This window comes from Bolinopsis microptera, chromosome 10 (genome assembly GCF_026151205.1).
Source record: "Bolinopsis microptera isolate Bmic1 chromosome 10, MBARI_Bmic_1.0, whole genome shotgun sequence".
Lineage (NCBI taxonomy): Eukaryota > Metazoa > Ctenophora > Tentaculata > Lobata > Bolinopsidae > Bolinopsis > Bolinopsis microptera.
Window position 1 is genome coordinate 5,500,271 of NC_087081.1, and position 11,790 is coordinate 5,512,060.

Genomic DNA, 11,790 nt, shown 5'->3' on the forward strand with positions numbered 1-11,790 from the left:
TGACCAAATATGGGCATATGGTTTTTTGCTCATAACTCAATCATTTTTTGTCCAATCTTGATGAAATTTCATATACGAGTTCAGGTGACCACTAGCTACAAGAAGAGCACATAAAATATGGGTATGGGGCATGTTCAGGGTATTTGGCTAAATTCGGCCTAATTTGGACCAAATATGGGTGTGGCTGCCCCGCGGGCACCGTTTGGCGGTTGGGGTCCGGGACCTCAAAAGGTTGGTCACTGGTCTTAGTTTGTTGGTCAACTGCTATCCCCCCCCCTTAAATGGCATAACGCTCAATTGCACTCACGTCTAAAGCCGACCAATTTTACTCACAATATTAATTTTAGCCAATAAATATGACACGTACAATAAAGCAGCCCTGAAAACACGTACTACGTTTTATTTTTGTTGTGAGAATATATTTTCCCAATTCGTGTGAGAACACAGCTTATTTCTAAAATGTCATTTCGGTGCCAGCTTATATATCTGCCTGAGAATCGGTTCTGAATTTTTAATCGTTTCTCAATTTTGCTACGCAACTGCAATGACATGTGCCTTATGTTTTAATGTATGGAGAAATTAAATATCCCTGTGATATTTATCCGTGCATGTTTATTATTTTTGTTTTATGTTCACAATATATAACAGTAGTGACTTTGTTTGGTTCAATTTCCCTCGTGAGTTTATTATTATACGTATTAATACGCATAAACGTCTTTGGTTCTCAATGAAAACACCATGTACTGCTATTACATTGTAAATGGTACTATCATCAATACTTCTATCATGTATACTTTAAAATTCAAGAAAATACCATATTTATGATAATTCCGGATCGAGATGCAAAATGTAATTTATGGCTAACAGTAACATTAACAACCGAAATGTTAAATGAATTATTAAATGGGCTTCTACAAGAACTAAGCTGAAAATTCCAAATATTAATACAGTTGTTTTACATAGTGTGCATCACAAATATATATTCCTGCGTCTTCGTTTACATACGCTGCAGATTTTATTTAAAAAGTTAGTTGCACTTTCACAAGATGAATATATTCGGCTGCAATTGGAGCTCAACAATTGTGTTCCTCTGTTTGGAGCAACTCGTTCTATGGTAACAAGTTACTCTGCATGACTATCTACTTGTCTCTCTTCTTGACAATGCGCACGTGACGAGTCACGTGGTTGCTTGGCGACACATTTTGACTCTATTCAGTTAGCACGTGGTTACTGAGCAGCTCGTTAATAAAGGTCACGTGCGAGTCACGTGCACGAGTTACTTGGTTTTAGCTCGACAAGTTGCAATCATTTCTTGATAAATCGCTCGTTGACGTTGCGTTTAGATCATCTGTTTACACCCCGATATCATCTGTTATCAGTATTTTACTTTCAAGTGTCAGTTCTTTCTAACCTGAACAACTTTGTTAAGTTCACTCCACGCCTACTTAATCTATTATTGCTCAATTGAGGTCCGTTTACATCACATTTATGTCACATGGGTCATTTCAGTTTCTCTTTCTAAACCATTACTCGAAACTGATTCTAGCAGCAGATAAATACCAATTAAACTTCTTTAATGATTAATCTTCAACCAGCTTTGTGTTTATCGTCCAGTTCTTCTTTCATTTCCAAATTATGTTTTTCTTGAATTATCTGATTCAATTTTCAACTTATTTTTAGTTTGATTTAAGTATTGGCTTTGCAGTCATTTGAATATTGCCACATATTGTACAATTTTCATTTCTCTCTTTCAATGATTCAATTCAAACACGAGAAAGTATTTTAGCTCTTCGTAACAATTCAACTCAAACACAAGGAAATATTTCAGCTCGTCTTAATAATTCAACTGAAACTCAAGGAAATATTCCAGCTCCTCTAATAATCAACCCAAACACAAGGAAATATTTTAGCTCCTCGTAACTCGATGTCGGGGCCAGTGGTGATAGTCGCTCTTCTGAGCTGTATGCAGATAGCAAGTGCATTGACGCGGTGTAACTACCAAGTAGACCTGATTGAGCCCTACCTGGGTGCACAAGAGAACCTTTACTGTTTTGACGATGACGGAATCGATCATGTTGTGTGAGTATTTTTTATTTTCTTTATGACTTCCTGTTACATTGGATTTGAATTCAAATTTAAAGTGGTAGAAGCCTTTACACCGTACACAAAAACGTGTTGAAGTTATATTTGCTCATATGATATGGACTAGCAGGAACCCGTGTTTCTCTAAAGTGGTATCAAGAGACATTAAGACATTAGACAATGTTGTTTATTTAATTTGTGATTTTGACACCACCTGGGCCCTGGAGGTCCATTTTTCGAAACCTAAATTGTTTATTCCTTGGCCAATTTTTATTTATACTGACCAAAAGGCTATAAAAGCATTCGACCCAGCCAACAAAATTTCAAAAGTATATTTTTCACGGTTTTCGCGGAAAGTCTTGAAGTCGTGCTGTTAGTAAAATGGTAACAGATATATATATATATAATATATATCGTCTAGCTTTATATATAGTAAAATAAAGAAAATCGTTAAATAATTTGTAAAAATCAATCCTCATCTTCTCTTCAGTGACGAAAGTTCTCGACTGTGCTCAGAGGACTTCTCTTCAAGAACCGACGGAATGGGTAAGAACTTATTTAGAAATATCCCGGTGGCATCAAGAGTTCAACTTGGAACAATGAAATAGGATAGTCAACAGAAGTCATGAAAATATACGGATTAACCGAGTGATTCCTAACATTTTATATACACTCCGCTGATGTATCACTCTTCAAAATTTAAGATGTGATGTTGGTAACTAACAGTTACCTTGGTAACTGACAGTTAACTATTTCAGATGTACGATGTGGAGCTGAATTCACTTTGGTAGGATACTCATTCTATCCCTGTGACACAGAAACAGGTGTCCTAGCAACCATTCTGGTAGAGGACGCTACCCTGACCCAACACTCTGCATGTGTTGCCAATGTTAACATTACCCGCGATGTCTGCACTGGAGTTGATGTGAGCAGCTGTTCTTCTTTTCTTTTCGACAATAAAACAATAATTTTGAGACATTCTCTTTTCATAACTTTGCAGAATTTCTTTACAATGAGTGAATATGTTGATATTTGTAGGTTGCGTCAGAAGTGAGCAAGCTGAAGGTAAACCAGGAGTTCGGAGATGTCGCAAATATTGACTTGGTCCTTGAGGACGATACTGAATTTGGTAAGATTTTATTTTCTCTAATCTTAATGCTATTTCTTAATAATAATATAATCATCGTGGCGCCAGTTTCATGGTTATTGGGTATTTCATAACTTATTGGTAACTAAATAAATGGTTATTCATGTGCTCACTATTTGCTCACTATTTGCTCACTATTTGCTCACTATTTGCTCAATATTTGCTCACTATTTGCTCACTATTTGCTCACTATTTGCTCGCTATTTGCTCACTATTTGCTCACTATTTGCTCGCTATTTGCTCACTCTTTGCTATTTGCTCAATATTAATCACTCACTGTTTCAGTGCAATACGCTTTTGCCTGCGACGAAGGATTTGGCTTCCAGGCTGATGTTGATACCCCAGTTTACGGTTACTGCAGTGGAAACGTCGACGGAAATTCTTACAACCTTACTTCTTCAGATGGATGTTACGGTAATTAACTGTTTATCTAACTTGAAAGGATGGGAAACATGTTAACTACCCTTTAAGCCTTTAGTTGCATGTCCAGTACGTAACGGTATAAAGAACGAATATCATCACAGCTTAAATGAAACCATTCTACTAAAAGTAGATATTCATATACAACAAATATAAAAGTACATGTGGTGCTCGAGCGTTTCTCACGTAGAATTAATTCAGACGTGTTAATCTGAGAAATTGTGCAGGAATTATAATCTTGTTTTCCCAAAATTAATGACTGGCAGGGAAAAAATAAGTACCTCCTATAAATCTAATATAATCCGACCAAAATTATCGAAAATTCAAATTTTTCCTATACGCGAGACCCTCAAAATGGGCGTGGCAAAAACGAGTATGGCAATTGGCAGTTAGATAAAAATGTGCAACAAGTCTAATTATGTTTGTAGGGATATTAACTACCAGTACTATATTCCGTTGAGAAATCCTTGTGAACATTCCGATCCAACGGAACCCTCAAATCGACCACTTTTCACCTGACTATACGGCCAGTTCCCAAAGATTTAGAGACGAATATTTAAAACAAACATTGCATTATTGGTCGGATGATTTCTTTATCTTTCAGAGTTGTGCTCACCCGACAACACAAACCAAGAAGGAGTCACTCTGAATTTGGATGAGGGATCCCGACATGGAGCTAGCGTTTCCGCTGAGGTATATTACATAACCGGATACAATTATATATAGCAAAGCATGAAAACTGGTTTAGATTATTATGACATCTCGGTGTATCCAAGCGTTAAGCGTATCAAAGCAATATGATGAAATCCTCAACAAACGTCGAAACTATTGGGAGAGATTATTAGATTTTACCATGAAATTAACCTAGGTTGTCTGCCCAAGTGGATTTGAAATCGCTTTCGACGCTGAGGCAGAGTACTCGTATACTTGTGCCGGAGTCAAAGAGGGAACAGCCAACGCTGGAGTGTACGATTGTGGAGAAGGATGCCCTGAGTGCCTTGGTACTAGATTGTATATATTGTATTTAATAATAGATGTATGGTGAATGCTTATATATATTACTAATATTTATATTCAAATCAGTGCTAAAAATACCTAGAAAATGCCTTCAATATGAATAAACCACCTCAGCCCAATGCCCGGCCAACCCCACCGCGGAGCAGATCAGCAACTTCGCAGATGTAGAAAACCTTGCAAGTGTTTCCATTGCCGTCCCTGCTTCTTCAGGACAGACTGTCTTGGCTGAGGTCACTTGTGCTGAAGGGTAAGCAACAAAATTGTAGCGATGCCAACAAATAATTAGGCAATTATTTATCTACTGATTCAAACTGTTGAAATAAAAGTGTTCAGAAACGAATCAGTGACTCAGTGAATTAAATTAGAAAAGATCACATACTACTTCGAATATACTGATCTGAATCTCAATTCACTTTTACTCTTAGAACTTCTCTGGCCTTTGACGCCGAAACCCAGTACGATCTCCAGTGCAACAGCAATGAAAATAGCACCGAAAACAACGGAGTTTGGACCATAGTTAACGATCTTCCTGTCTGTCACCGTAAGAAATATTTGATATTCCTTGTCATCGATATTTGTGGACATTATCTCCCGATTTAACGTCCATGTTTAACTTTATACATGCTCAATTATATATATTTTCTGTCATTAGAAATACGCGATATATTTTCAAGCATAAGTCATAAGTTATTTTTAAGTGCTTGTCTGGGATGTTTAGATTAAATACTGCTGAGTATAAATTTTATCTTGAAAGTAGTGTCATTAAACTTAAATTCATTATTGTTATTACAAATCGACGTTATTCAAGTTCAACTCACCAAATTTTTAACTCGCGACTTCAAGTGCTTCAATTATTCACTGTCGACAAATTATTTTAGTGAGAGTATTATACTTATTACAGGAAATATCAAAGATCAGGATAAAATAAACTAACAATTATTCGATTTCAGCTGGATGTGGAAGTGACAATGTTGAAGAAATTGAAAATGTTGATACCGTTATCATCGGCGCAAATGGAATTCAGGGCGAGGCAAAAACTGGTAAGCTAAATTTTGGTTTTTTTAAAGAAAGAAAATGTTATACAAGTACAGTAAATTTTAGATACGTTGTTACAAGAAGATAGTTATGAAAAGTATCACGAAATTTCAAAACATAATAAAAACTACGTAATTAGTTGATAATTTTATGTTATTCCTAATTTAGTTTGATTTAATTCAATCTAATTACAAACTAACTTCAGGTGTTGTAAGTTGTGCTGCTGGTTATGCTTTAGCTGAAAATGTTAATATGGTATTCGAGTTTACTTGCAGCGAAGGAACTTTCTACGCTTCTGCTGGAGTGCCCGAGTGCCTGAGTAAGTTACATTTACAATCTATTTAACCTCTATTTTTATATAGCTTCCAGAATCTAAATCTTTTACTTCCTCCGATTACCAACTTTTCTAAATTCAAACTCCTCCCTTTTCAGAGGAATGCTCTGTCCCCGAGAGTGAGGAGTTTACTTTCTACAATGGAGATATGGAGGTTATGGAGGCTGGAAATGCTGTGTCACCTGGAAGGAATCACGTCGAGGTAAGCATGGAATAAACTACACCCTGACCCTGCTATGGTCACCATGGTGGTAGTTGGTACTGTATAAAAATCGAAAACAATCGTTTTCGAATAAAAAATGTTCTTAGCTAGATTACTTTTATCCAGTTCACTAAATCCATATTCAGGTAAGATGTGCTAATGACACACTCAACCTGGTCGGACCCCCCACTATGAGTTGCACCCCTGAGGGTGATCTGGTTCATGATGATGCCAATCCCCCATTCTGCGCCGGTAAGTTTTTGCTTAATTTTCCTACGCTCGATTAGCAGTCATCGGTGCTCGGATGATCCTCGAAAATTCTTCGGCAGTTCAATCTTCTTATGTTTAATCTGTATTGAACTTGTACCCTTTACGTTAATAATGGGGCAGCTACTAGCTTTAATAGCCACGCAATATTAAAAAGATTTCTTACTTCTTAATGTAGCACGATACTTGGTTCAAGTTTGTGGTTTAACTCGAGTTTAACCATTTCAATCTCAGATACTATCATCTGCAACGCACCCAACGTACAGAAGGGATCAACACACACTGGAAACAACCTCGAGATTGGAGGAGTCTACACAATTAGCTGTGACCCCAGCCATTGGTTTGACACTCAAACAGTGAAAGATTTTAACCCCGGAGATTTGACCGCAAATGGATATTCTGAAACATCCGTCGAATGCGCAGGAGAGGATCTCCCAGAGTTCATTTGCTACTGTAAGTATTTTGAACTAGCTAAGCCAGATAAACTCCCTATAACCCCGCATAAACCCGTTATAAACCACCTTATATTTATAAACCACCTTATGAACCCAACCATTGTTTCTCTGCATAATTCCTCAGCTGCTCTTACTAAACCAATAATCCACAGTCGGATGTCTTGCTCCCGATTTCGCTGGAGGTGCTACATATCCAGACATGGCCGAGTCGGGTTCAGCACCATATGAGATGGGAGCTGTTGTTAACTTTGAGTGTCTCGCGGGAGCCGGAATAGTTCGTTACTTTAGAATTATTTTACTTTTACTTTATATTTACTTTTCAGTGATTCTTTAGTTCATTATCTTCGAATTAATGTTTTAATATGTCATAATATTTCTGTGTTGTGATAATATTTCTGCTGGATATAACGATCTAACGTTTCAGGAGGAGGGAAGTGCTGAAGCAACTTGTGAAGTAGGGGGAATTGGTGCCCCAGTTTGTGGCGCTTGCTCTTTCGCTCTCTCCTTAATCCTCTCCTTCGCTCTGCTCCTGACTCTTTTGTAAAGAGTAAGTGATCCCCAACATCATATTACCGCCCTAACGTCACTAGGCAACGCTTCCCGCGTGCTCACACGTGCAACTAGGGATTCTGTTCTGAGATATTTGAACTGATGTAAATTGAGAAGTACTGATACCATGGTAACGGTGAACTCTCACTATCTCAGAGGAACAAGAATATAGAATCTGAGATTAAAGATTTTGCAAATGACACCATTACCTTGTCACGTGATTACCATGGTGATCAGAGGATTGGAGACTTTTAGGGGGAATTATTGGATCACCCGCGATCCTGGGATTTTTATCACAAAATCAAAATTATTTTGTTATTCATTTTTCAGTGTTGAGACTCAAGGTATTAAAACATTTAAAAAACATGCCACCATTAAAAGTTATTATTTTACGATTTGTGGGTTAAATTGGGACACTTAAAGTTTAAGTTTGCGATCGTTATTTATTTAAAATTTGGATGAATTTTTAATCATGTTTTTATAGTGTACCAGTTCAGTGGTGCACACCCTGCTGGCGTGTTTCCAGTTACAGATGGAGTTTCGTATATTTTGCTAAACCTGTGCCTCGTTATTGTGTTTTGTAATCATAGTCATGATAAGGCTGCCCGACTTTGGATAACCAAGTGATCCGACCACGATATATACGTCATCAGGATTAAACAGGACAAAATTAATTAAGCTTAAAGCACCGTGGGGACTTAGAGAAGCTGACATCACAGTGCTGGCAAGCACGACCGTCGCCATTACACTCACCATACTATTTACCACCATATACTATTATATCCTCTTTATTGTTTTTAAGGCATTAAAACTCATCGAAAATGTTCAAGGCCGGGGTGTTCAAGGCCGGGGCCTAAAAACAAAATTAGTCAAGTTTTTGTTTAACTTTATGGAGTGAATATCGTACAACGCTCTGGCCATACATAGCAAAGTTAAATGAATTAGAAAGCTTATCCTGAATACTGTAACTTAAGTATGAAGGGAAGGTTTTTTGTTTATTCTGTTACATTACAATCGTGGTCCTATTATCGGTTATTTTTAATCTGTTAAACTTATTAATTCAAAATAGGGGGGGGGGGGGGGGGGGGATGTTGATCGAAGGTGCTACGCCCATGTAAAGTGTAAACATTGTGCATCAAATTTATGGGCTATATCACTGTATTTGGAAGGTTGCCTACGTAAAAAATGAACAATATCGGACCAACAATAGTCAATTTCGCTCACTTTTGATAGGAACATATTGAAGACTTTCAGATATTATGTACAAAATGATCGCAACTGGCACATTTGGCCAGAACATCATATTAAATTCTGCCATGAAGCAAATTTACATGCGCTTGTATTTCAGAATATGAAGCTACTATTTACTTTTGAATTTGTCATAATATCTATAAGTATAACATACATATACCGTTTCAGGCAGCTAAAGCTGTCAAACATTTACTTAGAGGGTTTTTGAGGACAAAATTGGGCATCTAAATACATATTTTAAAATTTGTCTATAGATATGAATATGATCATTGCAATCATCCTGCACTAATAGTTTATAAGTCTCCAGGTCCCAAACAATAAACACCATGACTGTTCACTTGCTTAGTTTGCTTCTGTATAAATTAGTTTCTTGGGTAATGAGTTGAGTCAGGGATATAATGTTTTGGAGGCGTCTTGGTAGATTCCAAACACAAGGAAATTTTCCTTTTGGTTGGTAATATACTCAATGATGGGAGTACAGTGTATTGGCTATGCCCCGCTTACTAGTTTAGCTCTTTCTAGTCCCCTGCTACACGGCATGTAAACAGGGATTGGCTAGTTAGAGGCGGTCCGTGTAGGCCTTACACTGTGCTTTCAGCAATACTCATAATACTGTTGAACTCTCGTCGCCAATGTTGAACTCTTTGGTTCTTTGAACAAAGTGAAACAAGAGTTGTTAGAAAACAATCGATGGTAAGAATAGAAGTGATTCATCTTGAAGAATGAACAGCTTTTTATATTGATTTTGGGAATCACTAGAAGCGGCCCAAGGTCACGTGATTTACTAGATGACTGCCTTGATCGCGTCAAGTAGGTGAGGCAGAGAAAGTTAGCAGTGCTAAATCATTTATGTGCGGGCAGCCAATAGGTTCTTAGAAATGAGTGATCACGTGAGCAGGGTCAATAATAAAACAAATATTTATTTTTACGGCGCAATCAAACAATATCAATAATAAATAAATCAGGGGAGGTTTGAAGAGGTTTCAACCAATACACAGCAGAGGCGTGGTGATCGAGCTGAGGCAGTAGTAATATAGGCCTGAGTTACGGTTATATGTGACTTTAGCTTCTAATTCTAGGATAATGGGGCCGGCATTATATTAGGATTATTCTAGAACTTTCTGGAACAATCCATGAATAATGAACTGGATCGTTATATACTTAAGGGGGGGGGGGGGGGGGTTCACCCTGATTTTTTTGTGAAACTTGGTTTCGAGATAGCAGTTGACCAACAAACTAGGACCAGTGACCGAACTTTTGAGGGGGTCCCGGACCCCAACCGCCAAACGGTGCCCGCGGGGCAGCCACGCCCATATTTTGTCCAAATTAGCCCCAATTTAGCCAAATACCCTGAACATGCCCAAAATCCAGATTCTAGGTGCTCTACTTGTAGCTAGTGGTCCCCTAAACTCGTATATGAATTTCCATCAAGATTGGACAAAAAATGACTGAGTTATGAGCAAAAAACCATATGACCATATTTGGGCATACGCACCAAATTTGATCGATTTTGGCCCATATATTGGTCAAACATCAATATTTTTGAATGAAATTCGCAATGCGAAATTCAGAATTTGGCCGCCAAATTTTTTAAAAGGCCTAACTCAAAATTCTGTCCCAAAACTTAAGGTCGAAATGCAATTCTACGTTGATTCTGAAAATTTCATGTAAAAATATAGAAACCCTATTGAGTTCTATTGTTTTGAGCGAAATCAGTTTTGCAAATATCGCGAACTGAGATATGGGCAATTTTGTTCATTTTTTGCGATTATTTGAACACAGAATCCACAGTTAGGTAGATACTGAGCTGATAATCATAGAGAATGTGTAGTATTATTATATAGGCTTACCTTTCATATAAAGTTGGTTTCATTCAAAAATATTGATATTTGACCAATATATGGGCCAAAATCGATCAAATTTGGTGCGTATGCCCAAATATGGTCATATGGTTTTTTGCTCATAACTCAGTCATTTTTTGTCCAATCTTGATAGAAATTCATATACGAGTTTAGGGGACCACTAGCTACAAGTAGAGCACCTAGAATCTGGATTTTGGGCATGTTCAGGGTATTTGGCTAAATTGGGGCTAATTTGGACAAAATATGGGCGTGGCTGCCCCGCGGGCACCGTTTGGCGGTTGGGGTCCGGAACCCCCTCAAAAGTTTGGTAACTGGTCCTAGTTTGTTGGTCAACTGCTATCTCGAAACCAAGTTTCACAAAAAAATCAGGGTGAACCCCAACCCCCCCCCCCCCCCATCTGTCACTATTATTATTTTCCTATTTTGAATTGTAAGTGATAATTGTAACCTCTACAGTCTACAATTGTGATGATTACGGCTACGCCGGTGTTAGACTTAGAACACTTCGACCCCTCGGAAGGGTATGCTCCACGATGGACTGACACTGAGGACTTCATTGAGGACATAACCTACCGGATATGGGAGAAAGGGGACGTTGACTTTATCAGGGACACCTACAGTGATACCTGTCCTATCTTCACCTTGTCAGGTAACTGTGAAGGGGGAGAGATTGTGGTGCAGAACACCTCAAAAACCCTGAAAAGCTTCCCAGACAGAAGCCTGTACCCTGCTGATGTGGTGTGGAACGGAAACAACACTACTGGCTACCATTCATCTCACCTCATCAGCACTAAGATGACGTATCACCACACGGAGGAGGAGAAAGGGGGGGAGTTCAGTGCTGCGTCCCATCTCAAGCAGGCCCGGATCTGGGTTATAGCGCACTGTGTTATGAAGGATGGGGTGATCGTGAGGGAGTGGCTGGTCAGGGATAACAAGAGTCTGTACGAACAGCTGGGGGTGTGTGGTGAGGAGGTGGCTAAGAGGTGGGCTGAGAAGTGGAGGCAGGAGAAACTCGACCCAGAGGAGAGTGGCTCTTGTCATCTCAGTTGGTTGACTGAAGAGTTCCAACGGGTACAGAAGGAGGGGACTTTGGAAGGGAATATCAGCATTAACCTGCACAATATCAGGCCAGCTGTAAGGCCTATCTACCAGTACATAGGACAGAG

General features: G+C 38.5%; 1 protein-coding gene across 2 annotated transcripts in view; it reads left to right on the top strand.

Annotated features, from left to right (window-relative positions):
* LOC134822315 (uncharacterized) overlaps window positions 1-8,065 on the top strand; it is a 36,979-nt gene extending 28,914 nt beyond the window's left edge. Inside the window, exons 2-17 of one of the 2 annotated variants that reach the window (XM_063833298.1) lie at window positions 1,909-2,079; window positions 2,573-2,628; window positions 2,841-3,007; window positions 3,121-3,211; window positions 3,515-3,643; window positions 4,254-4,342; window positions 4,518-4,650; window positions 4,781-4,913; window positions 5,092-5,207; window positions 5,617-5,706; window positions 5,907-6,020; window positions 6,134-6,237; window positions 6,384-6,489; window positions 6,739-6,957; window positions 7,112-7,233; window positions 7,384-8,065. In XM_063833298.1, coding sequence (XP_063689368.1) covers window positions 1,925-2,079; window positions 2,573-2,628; window positions 2,841-3,007; window positions 3,121-3,211; window positions 3,515-3,643; window positions 4,254-4,342; window positions 4,518-4,650; window positions 4,781-4,913; window positions 5,092-5,207; window positions 5,617-5,706; window positions 5,907-6,020; window positions 6,134-6,237; window positions 6,384-6,489; window positions 6,739-6,957; window positions 7,112-7,233; window positions 7,384-7,503 — 1,944 coding nt within the window. In that variant the 5' untranslated portion in view covers window positions 1,909-1,924 and the 3' untranslated portion in view covers window positions 7,504-8,065. Of the gene's footprint in view, window positions 1-1,314; window positions 2,080-2,572; window positions 2,629-2,840; window positions 3,008-3,120; window positions 3,212-3,514; window positions 3,644-4,253; window positions 4,343-4,517; window positions 4,651-4,780; window positions 4,914-5,091; window positions 5,208-5,616; window positions 5,707-5,906; window positions 6,021-6,133; window positions 6,238-6,383; window positions 6,490-6,738; window positions 6,958-7,111; window positions 7,234-7,383 lie in introns of those variants that run through there. The other variant, XM_063833297.1, reaches the window with a different exon arrangement.
* Window positions 8,066-11,790: the final 3,725 nt, after the last annotated feature.